At 49.0% G+C, this 21738-nt stretch overlaps 1 protein-coding gene across 1 annotated transcript in view; it reads left to right on the top strand.

Moving 5' to 3' along the window:
- The window catches only part of LOC130303350 (oocyte zinc finger protein XlCOF7.1-like), a 197817-nt gene that overhangs the window by 10579 nt on the left and 165500 nt on the right, over window positions 1-21738 (top strand). The window contains 5 exon segments of the mRNA XM_056551778.1: window positions 5178-5296; window positions 6235-6414; window positions 19139-19265; window positions 19367-19458; window positions 20931-21051. Of these exon segments, the coding sequence (XP_056407753.1) occupies window positions 5219-5296; window positions 6235-6414; window positions 19139-19265; window positions 19367-19458; window positions 20931-21051 (598 nt within the window). The 5' untranslated portion in view covers window positions 5178-5218.

Raw genomic sequence — 21738 nt, 5'->3', positions numbered from 1 at the left:
GAGGAGGAGGTTTGTTACAGTGTGTCACCCCAGTAGTAATGAGATTACACGAGGAGGAGGTTTGTTACAGTGTGTCACCCCAGTAGTAAGGAAATTACATTAGGAGGAGAAGGTTTGTTACAGTGTGTCACCCCAGTAGTAAGGAGATTACATGAGGAGGAGGTTTGTTACAGTGTGTCACCCCAGTAGTAAGGAGATTACACGAGGAGGAGGTTTGTTACAGTGTGTCACCCAGTAGTAAGGAGATTACATGAGGGGGAGGTTTGTTACAGTGTGTCACCCCAGTAGTAAGGAGATTACATGAGGAGGAGGTCTGTTACAGTGTGTCACCCCAGTAGTAAGGAGATTACATGAGGAGGAGGTTTGTTACAGTGTGTCAACCCTGTAGTAAGGAGATTGCATGAGGAGGGGGTTGCTACAGTGTGTCACCCAAGTAGTAAGGAGATTACATGAGAAGGAGGTTTGTTACAGTGTGTCACCCCAGTAGTAAGGAGATTACATGAGGAGGAAGTTTTTTACAGTGTTTCACCCCAGTAGTAAGGAGATTACATGAGGAGGAGGTTTGTTACAGTGTGTCACCCCAGTAGTAAGGAGATTACATGAGGAGGAGGTTTGTTACAGTGTGTCACCCCAGTAGTAATGAGATTACACGAGGAGGAGGTTTGTTACAGTGTGTCACCCAGTAGTAAGGAGATTACACGAGGAGGAGGTTTGTTACAGTGTGTCACCCCAGTAGTAAGGAGATTACATGAGGAGGAGGTTTGTTACAGTGTGTCACCCCAGTAGTAAGGAGATTACATGAGGAGGAGGTTTGTTACAGTGTGTCACCCCAGTAGTAAGGAGATTACATGAGGGGGAGGTTTGTTACAGTGTGTCACCCAGTAGTAAGGAGATTACACGAGGAGGAGGTTTGTTACAGTGTGTCACCCCAGTAGTAAGGAGATTACATGAGGAGGAGGTTTGTTACAGTGTGTCCCCCCAGTAGTAAGGAGATTACATGAGGAGGAGGTTTGTTACAGTGTGTCCCCCCAGTAGTAAGGAGATTACACGAGGAGGAGGTTTGTTACAGTGTGTCACCCCAGTAGTAATGAGATTACACGAGGAGGAGGTTTGTTACAGTGTGTCACCCCAGTAGTAAGGAAATTACATGAGGAGGAGAAGGTTTGTTACAGTGTGTCACCCCAGTAGTAAGGAGATTACATGAGGAGGAGGTTTGTTACAGTGTGTCACCCCAGTAGTAATGAGATTACACGAGGAGGAGGTTTGTTACAGTGTGTCACCCCAGTCAGTAGTAAAGAGATTACACGAGGAGGAGGTTTGTTAGTGTGTCTCCCCAGTAGTAAGGAGATTACATGCGGAGGAGGTTTGTTACAGTGTGTCACCCCAGTAGTAAGGAGATTACATGAGGAGGAGGAGGTTTGTTACAGTGTGTCACCCCAGTAGTAAGGAGATTACATGTGGAGGAGGTTTGTTACAGTGTGTCACCACAGTAGTAAAGAGATTACACGAGGAGGAGGTTTGTTACAGTGTGTCACCCCAGTAGTAAGGAGATTACATGAGGAGGAGGTTTGTTACAGTGTGTCACCCCAGTAGTAAGGAAATTACATGAGGAGGAGGAGGTTTGTTACAGTGTGTCACCCCAGTAGTAAGGAAATTACATGAGGAGGAGGAGGTTTGTTACAGTGTGTCACCCCAGTAGTAAGGAGATTACATGAGGGGGAGGTTTGTTACAGTGTGTCACCCCAGTAGTAAGGAGATTACATGAGGGGGAGGTTTGTTACAGTGTGTCACCCCAGTAGTAAGGAGATTACATGAGGAGGAGGTTTGTTACAGTGTGTCACCCCAGTAGTAAGGAGATTACGTGAGGAGGAGGTTTGTTACAGTGTGTCACCCAAGTAGTAAGGAGATTACACGAGCAGGAGGTTTGTTACAGTGTGTCACCCCAGTAGTAAGGAGATTACATGATGAGGAGGGTTGTTACAGTGTGTCATCCCAGTAGTAAGGAGATTACATGAGGAGGAGGTTTGTTACAGTGTGTCACCCCAGTAGTAAGGAGATTACATGAGGAGGAGGTCTGTTAGTGTGTCACCCCAGTAGTAAGGAGATTACATGAGGAGGAGGTTTGTTACAGTGTGTCACCCCAGTAGTAAGGTAATTACATGAGGAGGAGGTTTGTTACAGTGTGTCACCCCAGTAGTAAGGAAATTACATGAGGAGGTTTGTTACAGTGTGTCACCCCTGTAGTAAGGAGATTGCATGAGGAGGGGGTTTGCTACAGTGTGTCACCCCAGTAGTAAGGAGATTACATGAGGAGGTTTGTTACAGTGTGTCACCCCAGTAGTAAGGAGATTACATGAGGAGGAGGATTGTTACAGTGTGTCACCCCAGTAGTAAGGAGATTACATGAGGAGGAGGTTTGTTACAGTGTCACCCAGTAGTAAGGAGATTACATGAGGAGGAGGTTTGTTACAGTGTGTCACCCCAGTAGTAAGGAGATTACATGAGGGGGAGGTTTGTTACAGTGTGTCACCCCAGTAGTAAGGAGATTACATGAGGAGGAGGTTTGTTACAGTGCGTCACCCCAGTAGTAAGGAGATTACATGAGGAGGAGGTTTGTTACAGTGTGTCACCCCAGTAGTAAGGAGATTACACGAGGAGGAGGTTTGTTACAGTGTGTCACCCCAGTAGTAAGGAGATTACACGAGGAGGAGGTTTGTTACAGTGTGTCACCCAGTAGTAAGGAGATTACATGAGGGGGAGGTTTGTTACAGTGTGTCACCCCAGTAGTAAGGAGATTACATGAGGAGGAGGTCTGTTACAGTGTGTCACCCCAGTAGTAAGGAGATTACATGAGGAGGAGGTTTGTTACAGTGTGTCACCCCTGTAGTAAGGAGATTGCATGAGGAGGGGGTTTGCTACAGTGTGTCACCCAAGTAGTAAGGAGATTACATGAGGAGGAGGTTTGTTACAGTGTGTCACCCCAGTAGTAAGGAGATTACATGAGGAGGAGGTTTTTTACAGTGTTTCACCCCAGTAGTAAGGAGATTACATGAGGAGGAGGTTTGTTACAGTGTGTCACCCCAGTAGTAAGGAGATTACATGAGGGGGAGGTTTGTTACAGTGTGTCACCCAGTAGTAAGGAGATTACACGAGGAGGAGGTTTGTTACAGTGTGTCACCCCAGTAGTAAGGAGATTACATGAGGAGGAGGTTTGTTACAGTGTGTCCCCCCAGTAGTAAGGAGATTACATGAGGAGGAGGTTTGTTACAGTGTGTCCCCCCAGTAGTAAGGAGATTACACGAGGAGGAGGTTTGTTACAGTGTGTCACCCCAGTAGTAATGAGATTACACGAGGAGGAGGTTTGTTACAGTGTGTCACCCCAGTAGTAAGGAAATTACATGAGGAGGAGAAGGTTTGTTACAGTGTGTCACCCCAGTAGTAAGGAGATTACATGAGGAGGAGGTTTGTTACAGTGTGTCACCCCAGTAGTAATGAGATTACACGAGGAGGAGGTTTGTTACAGTGTGTCACCCCAGTAGTAAGGAAATTACATTAGGAGGAGAAGGTTTGTTACAGTGTGTCACCCCAGTAGTAAGGAGATTACATGAGGAGGAGGTTTGTTACAGTGTGTCACCCAGTAGTAAGGAGATTACATGAGGGGGAGGTTTGTTACAGTGTGTCACCCCAGTAGTAAGGAGATTACATGAGGAGGAGGTCTGTTACAGTGTGTCACCCCAGTAGTAAGGAGATTACATGAGGAGGAGGTTTGTTACAGTGTGTCAACCCTGTAGTAAGGAGATTGCATGAGGAGGGGGTTGCTACAGTGTGTCACCCAAGTAGTAAGGAGATTACATGAGAAGGAGGTTTGTTACAGTGTGTCACCCCAGTAGTAAGGAGATTACATGAGGAGGAAGTTTTTTACAGTGTTTCACCCCAGTAGTAAGGAGATTACATGAGGAGGAGGTTTGTTACAGTGTGTCACCCCAGTAGTAACGAGGTTACACGAGGAGGAGGTTTGTTACAGTGTGTCACCCAGTAGTAAGGAGATTACATGAGGAGGAGGTTTGTTACAGTGTGTCACCCCAGTAGTAAGGAGATTACATGAGGAGGAGATTTCTTACAGTGTGTCACCCAGTAGTAAGGAGATTACACGAGGAGGAGGTTTGTTACAGTGTGTCACCCCAGTAGTAAGGAGATTACATGAGGAGGAGGTTTGTTACAGTGTGTCCCCCCAGTAGTAAGGAGATTACATGAGGAGGAGGTTTGTTACAGTGTGTCCCCCCAGTAGTAAGGAGATTACATGAAGAGGAGGTTTGTTACAGTGTGTCACCCCAGTAGTAAGGAAATTACATGAGGAGGAGGAGGTTTGTTACAGTGTGTCACCCCAGTAGTAAGGAGATTACACGAGGAGGAGGTTTGTTACAGTGTGTCACCCCAGTAGTGAGGAGATTACATGAGGAGGAGGTTTGTTACAGTGTGTCACCCCAGTAGTAAGGAGATTACATGAGGAGGAGGTTTTTTACAGTGTTTCACCCCAGTAGTAAGGAGTTTACACGAGGAGGAGGTTTGTTACAGTGTGTCACCCATTAGTAAGGAGATTACATGAGGAGGAGGTTTGTTACAGTGTGTCACCCTAGTAGTAAGGAGATTACATGAGGAGGAGGTTTGTTACAGTGTATCACCCCAGTAATAAGGCGATTACATGAGGAGGAGGTTTGTTACAGTGTGTCACCCCAATAGTACGGAGATTTACATGAGGAGGAGGTTTGTTACAGTGTGTCACCCAGTAGTAAGGAGATTACACGAGGAGGAGGTTTGTTACAGTGTGTCACCCCAGTAGTAAGGAGATTACATGAGGAGGAGGTTTGTTACAGTGCGTCACCCCAGTAGTAAGGAAATTACATGAGGAGGAAGAGGAGGTTTGTTACAGTGTGTCACCCAGTAGTAAGGAGATTACACGAGGAGGAGGTTTGTTACAGTGTGTCACCCCAGTAGTAAGGAGATTACATGAGGAGGAGGTTTGTTACAGTGTGTCACCCCAGTAGTAAGGAGATTACATGAGGAGGAGGTTTGTTACAGTGTGTCACCCCAGTAGTAAGGAGATTACATGAGGAGGAGGAGGTTTGTTACAGTGTGTCGCTGGTTCTGCGATTCAGGCTCCTCCTCTTCCCCTCCAGCTGATCCAGTTGTCTCCTCTTCTCCTGAATGACCCCTAAGGATGGACAAGGACAGGAATGAGATGACTAAGAGAATATTACACTTCACCTTGGAGATCCTCCACCTGCTGACCGGAGAGGTGAGGTGACCCATCTACATTTCCACCATTGTTGTCCCCCCATCTACATTTCCACCATTGTTGTCCCCATCTACATTTCCACCATTGTTGTCTCCATCTACATTTCCACCATTGTTGTCCTCATCTACATTTCCACCATTGTTGTCCCCCCATCTACATTTCCACCATTGTTGTCCCCCCATCTACATTTCCACCATTGTTGTCCCCCCATCTACATTTCCACCATTGTTGTCCCATCTACATTTCCACCATTGTTGTCCTCATCTACATTTCCACCATTGTTGTCCCCATCTACATTTCCACCATTGTTGTCCCCCATCTACATTTCCACCATTGTTGTCCCCCATCTACATTTCCACCATTGTTGTCTCCATCTACATTTCCACCATTGTTGTCCCCCATCTACATTTCCACCATTGTTGTCCCCATCTACATTTCCACCATTGTTGTCCCCCCCCATCTACATTTCCACCATTGTTGTCCCCATCTACATTTCCACCATTGTTGTCCCCCCCCATCTACATTTCCACCATTGTTGTCCCCCCATCTACATTTCCACCATTGTTGTCCCCATCTACATTTCCACCATTGTTGTCCCCCATCTACATTTCCACCATTGTTGTCCCCCATCTACATTTCCACCATTGTTGTCCCCCATCTACATTTCCACCATTGTTGTCCCCCATCTACATTTCCACCATTGTTGTCCCCCATCTACATTTCCACCATTGTTGTCTCCATCTACATTTCCACCATTGTTGTCCCCATCTTTGGCCCCGCTCTATGTTCTGGATGTCTCTTTGTAGGTGAGATCTCCAGAACTGACCCCAGTATTCCAGATGTGCTCACTAGAGCTCTATACAGGGGGCACAATCTCCTCTTTCTAGTGGGGGAGGAATACTGGGGTCAGTCCCCTCATTGTCTCTCTCCATACACAGGATTACACCATAGTGAAGAAGACATGGGGGGAGTGTGTGGCCCCCAGCTGCCATCTCCATGAGTCAGGAGGACGGAGCAGGGCCCGGGGCCCCATCACGGAGCCTCCACTTCTCTCACTGATACATGAGAAGAAGATCCTAGAACTCATCCACAGGATCAATGAGCTGCTGACTGGAAAGGTGACCCTGCTGGGACATTATACAGTAATGGAGGGGTCTGGTGATGACTGGAGAGGTGACACTGCTGGGACATTATACTGTAATGGAGGGGTCTGGTGATGATTAGAGAGGTGACACTGCTGGGACATTATACAGTAATGGAGGGGTCTGGTGATGACTGGAGAGGTGACACTGCTGGGACATTATACAGTAATGGAGGGGTCTGGTGATGACTGGAGAGGTGACACTACTGGGACATTATACAGTAATGGAGGGGTCTGGTGATGACTGGAGAGGTGACACTGCTGGGACATTATACAGTAATGGAGGGGTCTGGTGATGACTGGAGAGGTGACACTGCTGGGACATTATACAGTAATGGAGGGGTCTGGTGATGACTGGAGAGGTGACACTGCTGGGACATTATACAGTAATGGAGGGGTCTGGTGATGAGTGGAGAGGTGACACTGCTGGGACATTATACTGTAATGGAGGGGTCTGGTGATGACTGGAGAGGTGACACTGCTGGGACATTATACTGTAATGGAGGGGTCTGGTGATGACTGGAGAGGTGACACTACTGGGACATTATACAGTAATGGAGGGGTCTGGTGATGACTGGAGAGGTGACACTGCTGGGACATTATACAGTAATGGAGGGGTCTGGTGATGACTGGAGAGGTGACACTGCTGGGACATTATACAGTAATGGAGGGGTCTGGTGATGACTGGAGAGGTGACCCTGCTGGGACATTATACAGTAATGGAGGGGTCTGGTGATGACTAGAGAGGTGACACTGCTGGGACATTATACAGTAATGGAGGGGTCTGGTGATGACTGGAGAGGTGACACTGCTGGGACATTATATAGTAATGGAGGGGTCTGGTGATGACTGGAGAGGTGACACTGCTGGGACCTTATACAGTAATGGAGGGGTCTGGTGATGACTGGAGAGGTGACACTGCTGGGACATTCTACAGTAATGGAGGGGGTCTGGTGATGATTAGAGAGGTGACTCTGCTGGGACATTATACAGTAATGGAGGAGTCTGGTGATGACTGGAGAGGTGACACTGTTGGGACATTATACAGTAATGGAGGGGTCTGGTGATGATTAGAGAGGTGACCCTGCTGGGATATTATATAGTAATGGAGGGGTCTGGTGATGACTGGAGAGGTGACACTGCTGGGACATTATACAGTAATGGAGGGGTCTGGTGATGACTGGAGAGGTGACACTGCTGGGACATTATACAGTAATGGAGGGGTCTGGTGATGACTGGAGAGGTGACACTGCTGGGACATTATACAGTAATGGAGGGGTCTGGTGATGACTGGAGAGGTGACACTGCTGGGACATTATACAGTAATGGAGGGGTCTGGTGATGACTGGAGAGGTGACACTGCTGGGACATTATACAGTAATGGAGGGGTCTGGTGATGATTAGAGAGGTGACACTGCTGGGACATTATACAGTAATGGAGGAGTCTGGTGATGACTGGAGAGGTGACACTGTTGGGACATTATACAGTAATGGAGGGGTCTGGTGATGACTGGAGAGGTGACTCCGCTGGGACATTATATAGTAATGGAGGGGTCTGGTGATGACTGGAGAGGTGACACTGCTGGGACATTATACAGTAATGGAGGGGTCTGGTGATGATTAGAGAGGTGACACTGCTGGGACATTATACAGTAATGTAGGGGGTCTGGTGATGATTAGAGAGGTGACACTGCTGGGACATTATACAGTAATGGAGGGGTCTGGTGATGACTGGAGAGGTGACACTGCTGGGATATTATACAGTAATGGAGGGGTCTGGTGGTGACTGGAGAGGTGACAGTGCTGGGACATTATACAGTAATGGAGGGGTCTGGTGATGACTGGACAGGTGACACTGCTGGGATATTATACAGTAATGGAGGGGTCTGGTGATGACTGGAGAGGTGACACTGCTGGGACATTATACCGTAATGGAGGGGTCTGGTGATGACTGGAGAGGTGACAGTGCTGGGACATTATACAGTAATGGAGGGGTCTGGTGATGACTGGACAGGTGACACTGCTGGGATATTATACAGTAATGGAGGGGTCTGGTGATGATTAGAGAGGTGACACTGCTGGGACATTGAACCGTAATGGAGGGGTCTGGTGGTGACTGTAGAGGTGACACTGCTGGGACATTATACAGTAATGGAGGGGTCTGGTGATGACTGGAGAGGTGACACTGCTGGGACATTATACCGTAATGGAGGGGTCTGGTGATGACTGGAGAGGTGACACTGCTGGGACATTATACAGTAATGGAGGGGTCTGGTGATGACTGGAGAGGTGACACTGCTGGGACATTATACAGTAATGGAGGGGTCTGGTGATGACTGGAGAGGTGACCCTGCTGGGACATTATACAGTAATGGAGGGGTCTGGTGATGACTGGAGAGGTGACACTGCTGGGACATTATACAGTAATGGAGGGGTCTGGTGATGACTGGAGAGGTGACAATGCTGGGACATTATACAGTAATGGAGGGGTCTGGTGATGATTAGAGAGGTGACACTGCTGGGACATTATACAGTAATGGAGGGGTCTGGTGATGACTGGAGAGGTGACACTGCTGGGACATTATACAGTAATGGAGGGGTCTGGTGATGATTAGAGAGGTGACACTGCTGGGACATTATACAGTAATGGAGGGGTCTGGTGATGACTGGAGAGGTGACACTGCTGGGACATTGTACAGTAATGGAGGGGTCTGGTGATGATTAGAGAGGTGACACTGCTGGGACATTATACAGTAATGGAGGGGTCTGGTGATGACTGGAGAGGTGACACTGCTGGGACAGTATACAGTAATGGAGGGGGTCTGGTGATGACTGGAGAGGTGACACTGCTGGAATATTATATAGTAATGGAGGGGTCTGGTGATGATTAGAGAGGTGACACTGCTGGGACATTATACAGTAATGGAGGGGTCTGGTGATGATTAGAGAGGTGACCCTGCTGGGACATTATACAGTAATGAAGGGGTCTGGTGATGACTGGAGAGGTGACACTGCTGGGACATTATATAGTAATGGAGGGGTCTGGTGATGACTGGAGAGGTGACACTGCTGGGACATTATACAGTAATGGAGGGGTCTGGTGATGACTGGAGAGGTGACACTGCTGGGACATTATACAGTAATGGAGGGGTCTGGTGATGACTGGAGAGGTGACACTGCTGGGACATTATACAGTAATGGAGGGGTCTGGTGATGACTGGAGAGGTGACACTGCTGGGACATTATACAGTAATGGAGGGGTCTGGTGATGATTAGAGAGGTGACACTGCTGGGACATTATACAGTAATGGAGGAGTCTGGTGATGACTGGAGAGGTGACACTGCTGGGACATTATACAGTAATGGAGGGGTCTGGTGATGACTGGAGAGGTGACTCCGCTGGGACATTATATAGTAATGGAGGGGTCTGGTGATGACTGGAGAGGTGACACTGTTGGGACATTATACAGTAATGGAGGGGTCTGGTGATGATTAGAGAGGTGACACTGCTGGGACATTATACACTAATGGAGGGGGTCTGGTGATGATTAGAGAGGTGACACTGCTGGGACATTATACAGTAATGGAGGGGTCTGGTGATGACTGGAGAGGTGACACTGCTGGGATATTATACAGTAATGGAGGGGTCTGGTGGTGACTGGAGAGGTGACACTGCTGGGATATTATACAGTAATGGAGGGGTCTGGTGGTGACTGGAGAGGTGACAGTGCTGGGACATTATACAGTAATGGAGGGGTCTGGTGATGATTAGAGAGGTGACACTGCTGGGACATTATACCGTAATGGAGGGGTCTGGTGGTGACTGTAGAGGTGACACTGCTGGGACATTATACAGTAATGGAGGGGTCTGGTGATGACTGGAGAGGTGACACTGCTGGGACATTATACCGTAATGGAGGGGTCTGGTGATGACTGGAGAGGTGACACTGTTGGGACATTATACAGTAATGGAGGGGTCTGGTGATGACTGGAGAGGAGACACTGCTGGGACATTATACAGTAATGGAGGGGTCTGGTGATGACTGGAGAGGTGACCCTGCTGGGACATCATACAGTAATGGAGGGGTCTGGTGATGACTGGAGAGGTGACACTGCTGGGACATTATACAGTAATGGAGGGGTCTGGTGATGACTGGAGAGGTGACACTGCTGGGACATTATACAGTAATGGAGGGGTCTGGTGATGACTGGAGAGGTGACACTGCTGGGACATTATACAGTAATGGAGGGGTCTGGTGATGACTGGAGAGGTGACACTGCTGGGACATTATACAGTAATCGAGGGGTCTGGTGATGATTAGAGAGGTGACACTGCTGGGACATTATACAGTAATGGAGGAGTCTGGTGATGACTGGAGAGGTGACACTGTTGGGACATTATACAGTAATGGAGGGGTCTGGTGATGACAGGAGAGGTGACACTGTTGAGACATTATACAGTAATGGAGGGGTCTGGTGATGACTGGAAAGGTGACTCCGCTGGGACATTATATAGTAATGGAGGGGTCTGGTGATGATTAGAGAGGTGACACTGCTGGGACATTATACAGTAATGGAGGGGGTCTGGTGATGATTAGAGAGGTGACACTGCTGGGACATTATACAGTAATGGAGGGGTCTGGTGATGACTGGAGAGGTGACACTGCTGGGATATTATACAGTAATGGAGGGGTCTGGTGGTGACTGGAGAGGTGATAGTGCTGGGACATTATACAGTAATGGAGGGGTCTGGTGATGACTGGACAGGTGACACTGCTGGGATATTATACAGTAATGGAGGGGTCTGGTGATGACTGGAGAGGTGACACTGCTGGGACATTATACCGTAATGGAGGGGTCTGGTGATGACTGGAGAGGTGACAGTGCTGGGACATTATACAGTAATGGAGGGGTCTGGTGATGACTGGACAGGTGACACTGCTGGGATATTATACAGTAATGGAGGGGTCTGGTGATGATTAGAGAGGTGACACTGCTGGGACATTGAACCGTAATGGAGGGGTCTGGTGGTGACTGTAGAGGTGACACTGCTGGGACATTATACAGTAATGGAGGGGTCTGGTGATGACTGGAGAGGTGACACTGCTGGGACATTATACCGTAATGGAGGGGTCTGGTGATGACTGGAGAGGTGACACTGCTGGGACATTATACAGTAATGGAGGGGTCTGGTGATGACTGGAGAGGTGACACTGCTGGGACATTATACAGTAATGGAGGGGTCTGGTGATGACTGGAGAGGTGACCCTGCTGGGACATTATACAGTAATGGAGGGGTCTGGTGATGACTGGAGAGGTGACACTGCTGGGACATTATACAGTAATGGAGGGGTCTGGTGATGACTGGAGAGGTGACAATGCTGGGACATTATACAGTAATGGAGGGGTCTGGTGATGATTAGAGAGGTGACACTGCTGGGACATTATACAGTAATGGAGGGGTCTGGTGATGACTGGAGAGGTGACACTGCTGGGACATTATACAGTAATGGAGGGGTCTGGTGATGATTAGAGAGGTGACACTGCTGGGACATTATACAGTAATGGAGGGGTCTGGTGATGACTGGAGAGGTGACACTGCTGGGACATTGTACAGTAATGGAGGGGTCTGGTGATGATTAGAGAGGTGACACTGCTGGGACATTATACAGTAATGGAGGGGTCTGGTGATGACTGGAGAGGTGACACTGCTGGGACAGTATACAGTAATGGAGGGGGTCTGGTGATGACTGGAGAGGTGACACTGCTGGAATATTATATAGTAATGGAGGGGTCTGGTGATGATTAGAGAGGTGACCCTGCTGGGACATTATACAGTAATGGAGGGGTCTGGTGATGACTGGAGAGGTGACACTGCTGGGACATTATATAGTAATGGAGGGGTCTGGTGATGACTGGAGAGGTGACACTGCTGGGACATTATACAGTAATGGAGGGGTCTGGTGATGACTGGAGAGGTGACACTGCTGGGACATTATACAGTAATGGAGGGGTCTGGTGATGACTGGAGAGGTGACACTGCTGGGACATTATACAGTAATGGAGGGGTCTGGTGATGACTGGAGAGGTGACACTGCTGGGACATTATACAGTAATGGAGGGGGTCTGGTGATGACTGGAGAGGTGACACTGCTGGGACATTATACAGTAATGGAGGGGTCTGGTGATGACTGGAGAGGTGACACTGCTGGGACATTATACAGTAATGGAGGGGTCTGGTGATGACTGGAGAGGTGACACTGCTGGGACATTATACAGTAATGGAGGGGTCTGGTGATGACTGGAGAGGTGACACTGCTGGGACATTATACAGTAATGGAGGGGTCTGGTGATGACTGGAGAGGTGACAATGCTGGGACATTATACAGTAATGGAGGGGTCTGGTGATGATTAGAGAGGTGACACTGCTGGGACATTATACAGTAATGGAGGGGTCTGGTGATGACTGGAGAGGTGACACTGCTGGGACATTATACAGTAATGGAGGGGTCTGGTGATGATTAGAGAGGTGACACTGCTGGGACATTATACAGTAATGGAGGGGTCTGGTGATGACTGGAGAGGTGACACTGCTGGGACATTGTACAGTAATGGAGGGGTCTGGTGATGATTAGAGAGGTGACACTGCTGGGACATTATACAGTAATGGAGGGGTCTGGTGATGACTGGAGAGGTGACACTGCTGGGACAGTATACAGTAATGGAGGGGTCTGGTGATGACTGGAGAGGTGACACTGCTGGAATATTATATAGTAATGGAGGGGTCTGGTGATGATTAGAGAGGTGACACTGCTGGGACATTATACAGTAATGGAGGGGTCTGGTGATGATTAGAGAGGTGACCCTGCTGGGACATTATACAGTAATGGAGGGGTCTGGTGATGACTGGAGAGGTGACACTGCTGGGACATTATATAGTAATGGAGGGGTCTGGTGATGACTGGAGAGGTGACACTGCTGGGACATTATACAGTAATGGAGGGGTCTGGTGATGACTGGAGAGGTGACACTGCTGGGACATTATACAGTAATGGAGGGGTCTGGTGATGACTGGAGAGGTGACACTGCTGGGACATTATACAGTAATGGAGGGGTCTGGTGATGACTGGAGAGGTGACACTGCTGGGACATTATACAGTAATGGAGGGGTCTGGTGATGACTGGAGAGGTGACACTGCTGGGACATTATACAGTAATGGAGGGGTCTGGTGATGATTAGAGAGGTGACACTGCTGGGACATTATACAGTAATGGAGGAGTCTGGTGATGACTGGAGAGGTGACACTGCTGGGACATTATACAGTAATGGAGGGGTCTGGTGATGACTGGAGAGGTGACTCCGCTGGGACATTATATAGTAATGGAGGGGTCTGGTGATGACTGGAGAGGTGACACTGTTGGGACATTATACAGTAATGGAGGGGTCTGGTGATGATTAGAGAGGTGACACTGCTGGGACATTATACAGTAATGGAGGGGGTCTGGTGATGATTAGAGAGGTGACACTGCTGGGACATTATACAGTAATGGAGGGGTCTGGTGATGACTGGAGAGGTGACACTGCTGGGAGATTATACAGTAATGGAGGGGTCTGGTGATGACTGGAGAGGTGACACTGCTGGGACATTATACCGTAATGGAGGGGTCTGGTGATGACTGGAGAGGTGACAGTGCTGGGACATTATACAGTAATGGAGGGGTCTGGTGATGACTGGACAGGTGACACTGCTGGGATATTATACAGTAATGGAGGGGTCTGGTGATGATTAGAGAGGTGACACTGCTGGGACATTGAACCGTAATGGAGGGGTCTGGTGGTGACTGTAGAGGTGACACTGCTGGGACATTATACAGTAATGGAGGGGTCTGGTGATGACTGGAGAGGTGACACTGCTGGGACATTATACCGTAATGGAGGGGTCTGGTGATGACTGGAGAGGTGACACTGCTGGGACATTATACAGTAATGGAGGGGTCTGGTGATGACTGGAGAGGTGACACTGCTGGGACATTATACAGTAATGGAGGGGTCTGGTGATGACTGGAGAGGTGACCCTGCTGGGACATTATACAGTAATGGAGGGGTCTGGTGATGACTGGAGAGGTGACACTGCTGGGACATTATACAGTAATGGAGGGGTCTGGTGATGACTGGAGAGGTGACAATGCTGGGACATTATACAGTAATGGAGGGGTCTGGTGATGATTAGAGAGGTGACACTGCTGGGACATTATACAGTAATGGAGGGGTCTGGTGATGACTGGAGAGGTGACACTGCTGGGACATTATACAGTAATGGAGGGGTCTGGTGATGATTAGAGAGGTGACACTGCTGGGACATTATACAGTAATGGAGGGGTCTGGTGATGACTGGAGAGGTGACACTGCTGGGACATTGTACAGTAATGGAGGGGTCTGGTGATGATTAGAGAGGTGACACTGCTGGGACATTATACAGTAATGGAGGGGTCTGGTGATGACTGGAGAGGTGACACTGCTGGGACAGTATACAGTAATGGAGGGGGTCTGGTGATGACTGGAGAGGTGACACTGCTGGAATATTATATAGTAATGGAGGGGTCTGGTGATGATTAGAGAGGTGACACTGCTGGGACATTATACAGTAATGGAGGGGTCTGGTGATGATTAGAGAGGTGACCCTGCTGGGACATTATACAGTAATGGAGGGGTCTGGTGATGACTGGAGAGGTGACACTGCTGGGACATTATATAGTAATGGAGGGGTCTGGTGATGACTGGAGAGGTGACACTGCTGGGACATTATACAGTAATGGAGGGGTCTGGTGATGACTGGAGAGGTGACACTGCTGGGACATTATACAGTAATGGAGGGGTCTGGTGATGACTGGAGAGGTGACACTGCTGGGACATTATACAGTAATGGAGGGGTCTGGTGATGACTGGAGAGGTGACACTGCTGGGACATTATACAGTAATGGAGGGGTCTGGTGATGACTGGAGAGGTGACACTGCTGGGACATTATACAGTAATGGAGGGGTCTGGTGATGATTAGAGAGGTGACACTGCTGGGACCTTATACAGTAATGGAGGAGTCTGGTGATGACTGGAGAGGTGACACTGCTGGGACATTATACAGTAATGGAGGGGTCTGGTGATGACTGGAGAGGTGACTCCGCTGGGACATTATATAGTAATGGAGGGGTCTGGTGATGACTGGAGAGGTGACACTGTTGGGACATTATACAGTAATGGAGGGGTCTGGTGATGATTAGAGAGGTGACACTGCTGGGACATTATACAGTAATGGAGGGGGTCTGGTGATGATTAGAGAGGTGACACTGCTGGGACATTATACAGTAATGGAGGGGTCTGGTGATGACTGGAGAGGTGACACTGCTGGGAGATTATACAGTAATGGAGGGGTCTGGTGGTGACTGGAGAGGTGACACTGCTGGGATATTATACAGTAATGGAGGGGTCTGGTGGTGACTGGAGAGATGACAGTGCTGGGACATTATACAGTAATGGAGGGGTCTGGTGATGACTGGAGAGGTGACACTGCTGGGTGATTATACAGTAATGGAGGGGTCTGGTGATGATTAGAGAGGTGACACTGCTGGGACATTATACCGTAATGGAGGGGTCTGGTGGTGACTGTAGAGGTGACACTGCTGTTACATTATACAGTAATGGAGGGGTCTGGTGATGACTGGAGAGGTGACACTGCTGGGACATTATACCGTAATGGAGGGGTCTGGTGATGACTGGAGAGGTGACACTGCTGGGACATTATACAGTAATGGAGGGGTCTGGTGATGACTGGAGAGGTGACACTGCTGGGACATTATACAGTAATGGAGGGGTCTGGTGATGACTGGAGAGGTGACACTGTTGGGACATTATACAGTAATGGAGGGGTCTGGTGATGACTGGAGAGGTGACACTGCTGGGACATTATACAGTAATGGAGGGGTCTGGTGATGATTAGAGAGGTGACACTGCTGGGACATTATACAGTAATGGAGGGGTCTGGTGATGACTGGAGAGGTGACACTGCTGGGACAGTATACAGTAATGGAGGGGTCTGGTGATGACTGGAGAGGTGACACTGCTGGGACATTATACAGTAATGGAGGGGTCTGGTGATGACTGGAGAGGTGACACTGCTGGGACATTATACAGTAATGGAGGGGTCTGGTGATGACTGGAGAGGTGACACTGCTGGGACATTATACAGTAATGGAGGGGTCTGGTGATGATTAGAGAGGTGACACTGCTGGGACATTATACAGTAATGGAGGGGTCTGGTGATGACTGGAGAGGTGACACTGCTGGGACAGTATACAGTAATGGAGGGGTCTGGTGATGACTGGAGAGGTGACACTGCTGGGACATTATACAGTAATGGAGGGGTCTGGGGATGATTAGAGAGGTGACACTGCTGGGGTATTATATAGTAATGGAGGGGTCTGGTGATGATTAGAGAGGTGACCCTGCTGGGACATTATACAGTAATGGAGGGGTCTGGTGATGACTGGAGAGGTGACACTGCTGGGACATTATATAGTAATGGAGGGGTCTGGTGATGACTGGAGAGGTGACACTGCTGGGACATAATACAGTAATGGAGGGGTCTGGTGATGACTGGAGAGGTGACACTGTTGGGACATTATACAGTAATGGAGGGGTCTGGTGATGACTGGAGAGGTGACACTGCTGGGACATTATACAGTAATGTAGGGGTCTGGTGATGACTGGAGAGGTGACACTGCTGGGACATTATACAGTAATGGAGGGGGTCTGGTGATGATTAGAGAGGTGACACTGCTGGGACATTATACAGTAATGGAGGGGTCTGGTGATGACTGGAGAGGTGACACTGCTGGGATATTATACAGTAATGGAGGGGTCTGGTGGTGACTGGAGAGGTGACACTGCTGGGACATTATATAGTAATGGAGGGGTCTGGTGATGACTGGAAAGGTGACAGTGCTGGGACATTATACAGTAATGGAGGGGTCTGGTGATGACTGGACAGGTGACACTGCTGGGATATTATACAGTAATGGAGGGGTCTGGTGGTGATTAGAGAGGTGACACTGCTGGGACATTATACAGTAATGGAGGGGTCTGGTGATGACTGGAGAGGTGACACTGCTGGGACATTATACAGTAATGGAGGGGTCTGGTGATGATTAGAGAGGTGACACTGCTGGGACATTATACAGTAATGGAGGGGTCTGGTGATGACTGGAGAGGTGACACTGCTGGGACAGTATACAGTAACGGAGGGGTCTGGTGATGACTGGAGAGGTGACACTGCTGGGACATTATACAGTAATGGAGGGGTCTGGGGATGATTAGAGAGGTGACACTGCTGGGATATTATATAGTAATGGAGGGGTCTGGTGATGATTAGAGAGGTGACCCTGCTGGGACATTATACAGTAATGGAGGGGTCTGGTGATGACTGGAGAGGTGACACTGCTGGGACATTATACCGTAATGGAGGGGTCTGGTGATGACTGGAGAGGTGACACTGCTGGGACATTATACAGTAATGGAGGGGTCTGGTGATGACTGGAGAGGAGACACTGCTGGGACATTATACAGTAATGGAGGGGTCTGGTGATGACTGGAGAGGTGACACTGCTTGGACATTATACAGTAATGGAGGGGTCTGGTGGTGACTGGAGAGGTGACACTGCTGGGACATTATACAGTAATGGAGGGGTCTGGTGATGACTGGAGAGGAGACACTGCTGGGACATTATACAGTAATGGAGGGGTCTGGTGATGACTGGAGAGGTGACACTGCTTGGACATTATACAGTAATGGAGGGGTCTGGTGGTGACTGGAGAGGTGACACTGCTGGGACATTATACAGTAATGGAGGGGTCTGGTGATGACTGGAGAGGTGACACTGCTGGGACAGTATACAGTAATGGAGGGGTCTGGTGATGACTGGAGAGGTGACACTGCTGGGACATTATACAGTAATGGAGGGGTCTGGGGATGATTAGAGAGGTGACACTGCTGGGATATTACATAGTAATGGAGGGGTCTGGTGATGATTAGAGAGGTGACACTGCTGGGACATTATACAGTAATGGAGGGGTCTGGTGATGATTAGAGAGGTGACCCTGCTGGGACATTATACAGTAATGGAGGGGTCTGGTGATGACTGGAGAGGTGACACTGCTGGGACATTATATAGTAATGGAGGGGTCTGGTGATGACTGGAGAGGTGACTCCGCTGGGACATTATATAGTAATGGAGGGGTCTGGTGATGACTGGAGAGGTGACACTGCTGGGACATTATACAGTAATGGAGGGGTCTGGTGAATAGAGAGATGACACTGTGGGGACATTATACAGTAATGGAGGGGTCTGGTGATGACTGGAGAGGTGACACTGCTGGGACATTATACAGTAATGGAGGGGTCTGGTGATGATTAGAGAGGTGACACTGCTGGGACATTATACAGTAATGGAGGGGTCTGGTGATGACTGGAGAGGTGACACTGCTGGGACATAATACAGTAATGGAGGGGTCTGGTGATGATTAGAGAGGTGACACTGCTGGGACATTATACAGTAATGGAGGGGTCTGGTGATGATTAGAGAGGTGACACTGCTGGGACATTATACAGTAATGGAGGGGTCTGGTGATGACGGTATCATTGTGTGTCAGGTTCCTATAAGGTGTCAGGATGTGGCGGTCTATTTCTCCATGGAGGAGTGGGAGTATGTAGAAGGACACAAGGATCTGTACCAGGACATAGTCATGATGGAGGATCACCGGCCCCTCACATCACAAGGTAAGAAGAGACATATATATATATAGATATCACTCTCATTACCTAGTAACATAGAAATCTATCCAGCACTGATGTATTCATTCTCTGTGTGTTCTCTACAGATGAAGTCAATGATAGAAATCCACCCGAGAGGTGTCCCTGTCCTCTGTATTCCCAGGACTGTCCAGAGGGAAATGTCCTAGAGAACAATCAGGTAAATGGTGTTTAAGTCTCCAAAATATGACCATAAAGTGTTTGAACCCCTGATCATGGCACCATAGGTCCCACCCTAATTAAAGGGGAACTCTGTTTGATCTGGGTAGGGACCCCCACGATCTCCTGCCCGGCGCCCCAGTTCTGCTCATACAAGAATAAATAAATAACTATGATCAAAATACCAAATCCTCAAACCAAAGACGTAGTAATAAAATCCAAGAACCACAATAAGATCTGGTGATGATTAGAGAAGTGACACTGCTGGGACATTATACAGTAATGGAGGGGTCTGGTGATAACTGGAGAGGTGACCCTGCTGGGACATTATACAGTAATGGAGGGGACTGGTGATGACTGGAGAGGTGACACTGCTGGGACATTATACAGTAATGGAGGAGTCTGGTGATGATTAGAGAGGTGACACTGCTGGGACATTATACAGTAATGGAGGGGTCTGGTGATGACTGGAGAGGTGACACTGCTGGGACATTATATAGTAATGGAGGGGTCTGGTGATGATTAGAGAGGTGACACTGCTGGGACATTATACAGTAATGGAGGGGTCTGGTGATGATTAGAGAGGTGACCCTGCTGGGACATTATACAGTAATGGAGGGGTCTGGTGATGACTGGAGAGGTGACACTGCTGGGACATTATATAGTAATGGAGGGGTCTGGTGATGACTGGAGAGGTGACACTGCTGGGACATTATACAGTAATGGAGGGGTCTGTTGATTAGAGAGGTGACACTGCTGGGTGATTATACAGTAATGGAGGGGTCTGGTGATGACTGGAGAGGTGACACTGCTGGGACATTATACAGTAATGGAGGGGTCTGGTGATGACTGGAGAGGTGACACTGCTGAGACATTATACAGTAATGGAGGGGTCTGGTGATGACTGGAGAGGTGACACTGCTGGGACATTATACAGTAATGGAGGGGTCTGGTGATGACTGGAGAGGTGACACTGCTGGGACATTATACAGTAATGGAGGGGTCTGGTGATGACTGGAGAGGTGACACTGCTGGGATATTATACAGTAATGGAGGGGTCTGGTGATGACTGGAGAGGTGACACTGCTGGGACATTATACAGTAATGGAGGGGTCTGGTGATGATTGGAGAGGTGACACTGCTGGGACATTATACAGTAATGGAGGGGTCTGGTGATGACTGGAGAGGTGACACTGCTGGGACATTATATAGTAATGGAGGGGTCTGGTGATGATTAGAGAGGTGACACTGCTGGGACATTATACAGTAATGGAGGGGTCTGGTGATGACTGGAGAGGTGACACTGCTGGGACATTATACAGTAATGGAGGGGTCTGGTGATGACTGGAGAGGTGACACTGCTGGGACATTATACAGTAATGGAGGGGTCTGGTGATGATTAGAGAGGTGACACTGCTGGGACATTATACAGTAATGGAGGGGTCTGGTGATGACTGTATCATTGTGTGTCAGGTTCCTATAAGGTGTCAGGATGTGGCGGTCTATTTCTCCATGGAGGAGTGGGAGTATGTAGAAGGACACAAAGATCTGTACCAGGACATGATGGAGGATCACCGGCCCCTCACATCACAAGGTAAGAAGAGACATATATATATACACAGTGATCCCTCAACATACGATGGTAATTCGTTCCAAACAACCCATCGTTTGTCGAATCCATCGTATGTTGAGGGATCCGTGCAATGTAAAGTATAGGAAGCTGTACTCACCTGTCCCCGCCGCTCCGGACCAGGTCCTCACCGCTCCCGATGCTGTCCCAGGGGCTCCCGATGCTGTCCCAGGGGCTCCCGATGCTGTCCCAGGGGCTCCCGATGCTGTCCCAGGGGCTCCCGATGCTGTCCCAGGGGCTCCCGATGCTGTCCCAGGGGCTCCCGATGCTGTCCCAGGGGCTCCCGATGCTGTCCCAGGGGCTCCCGATGCTGTCCCGCTGCTTCGGTGTCTTCTTCGCGATCCTCCGGTGTCTTCCGCATCTTCTGCAGGGTCTGGGCCTCGCTTTCTGGTGACGTTATTACGCTGCTGCGCCGGCGCGGCGTGCGTAGTGACGTAATAACGACACCGGAAAGCGAGGCCCGGATCCTGGAGAAGATGTGGAAGACACCGGAGGATCGCGAAGTGGACCCGGAAGTGGACCAGGGATAGGTAAGTGAACCTGCCCGGGATGCTTAAACTGCTATCCGACAGCAGCTTAAGCATTTTGCGCTGTCGGATAGCAGTTAATGCGATGGCCCCGACATATAAAAGCATCGTATGTCGATGATAT

The sequence above is a fragment of the Hyla sarda genome, chromosome 1, assembly GCF_029499605.1.
Source record: "Hyla sarda isolate aHylSar1 chromosome 1, aHylSar1.hap1, whole genome shotgun sequence".
NCBI lineage: Eukaryota > Metazoa > Chordata > Amphibia > Anura > Hylidae > Hyla > Hyla sarda.
This window is presented reverse-complemented; position numbering and strand designations above follow the sequence as displayed.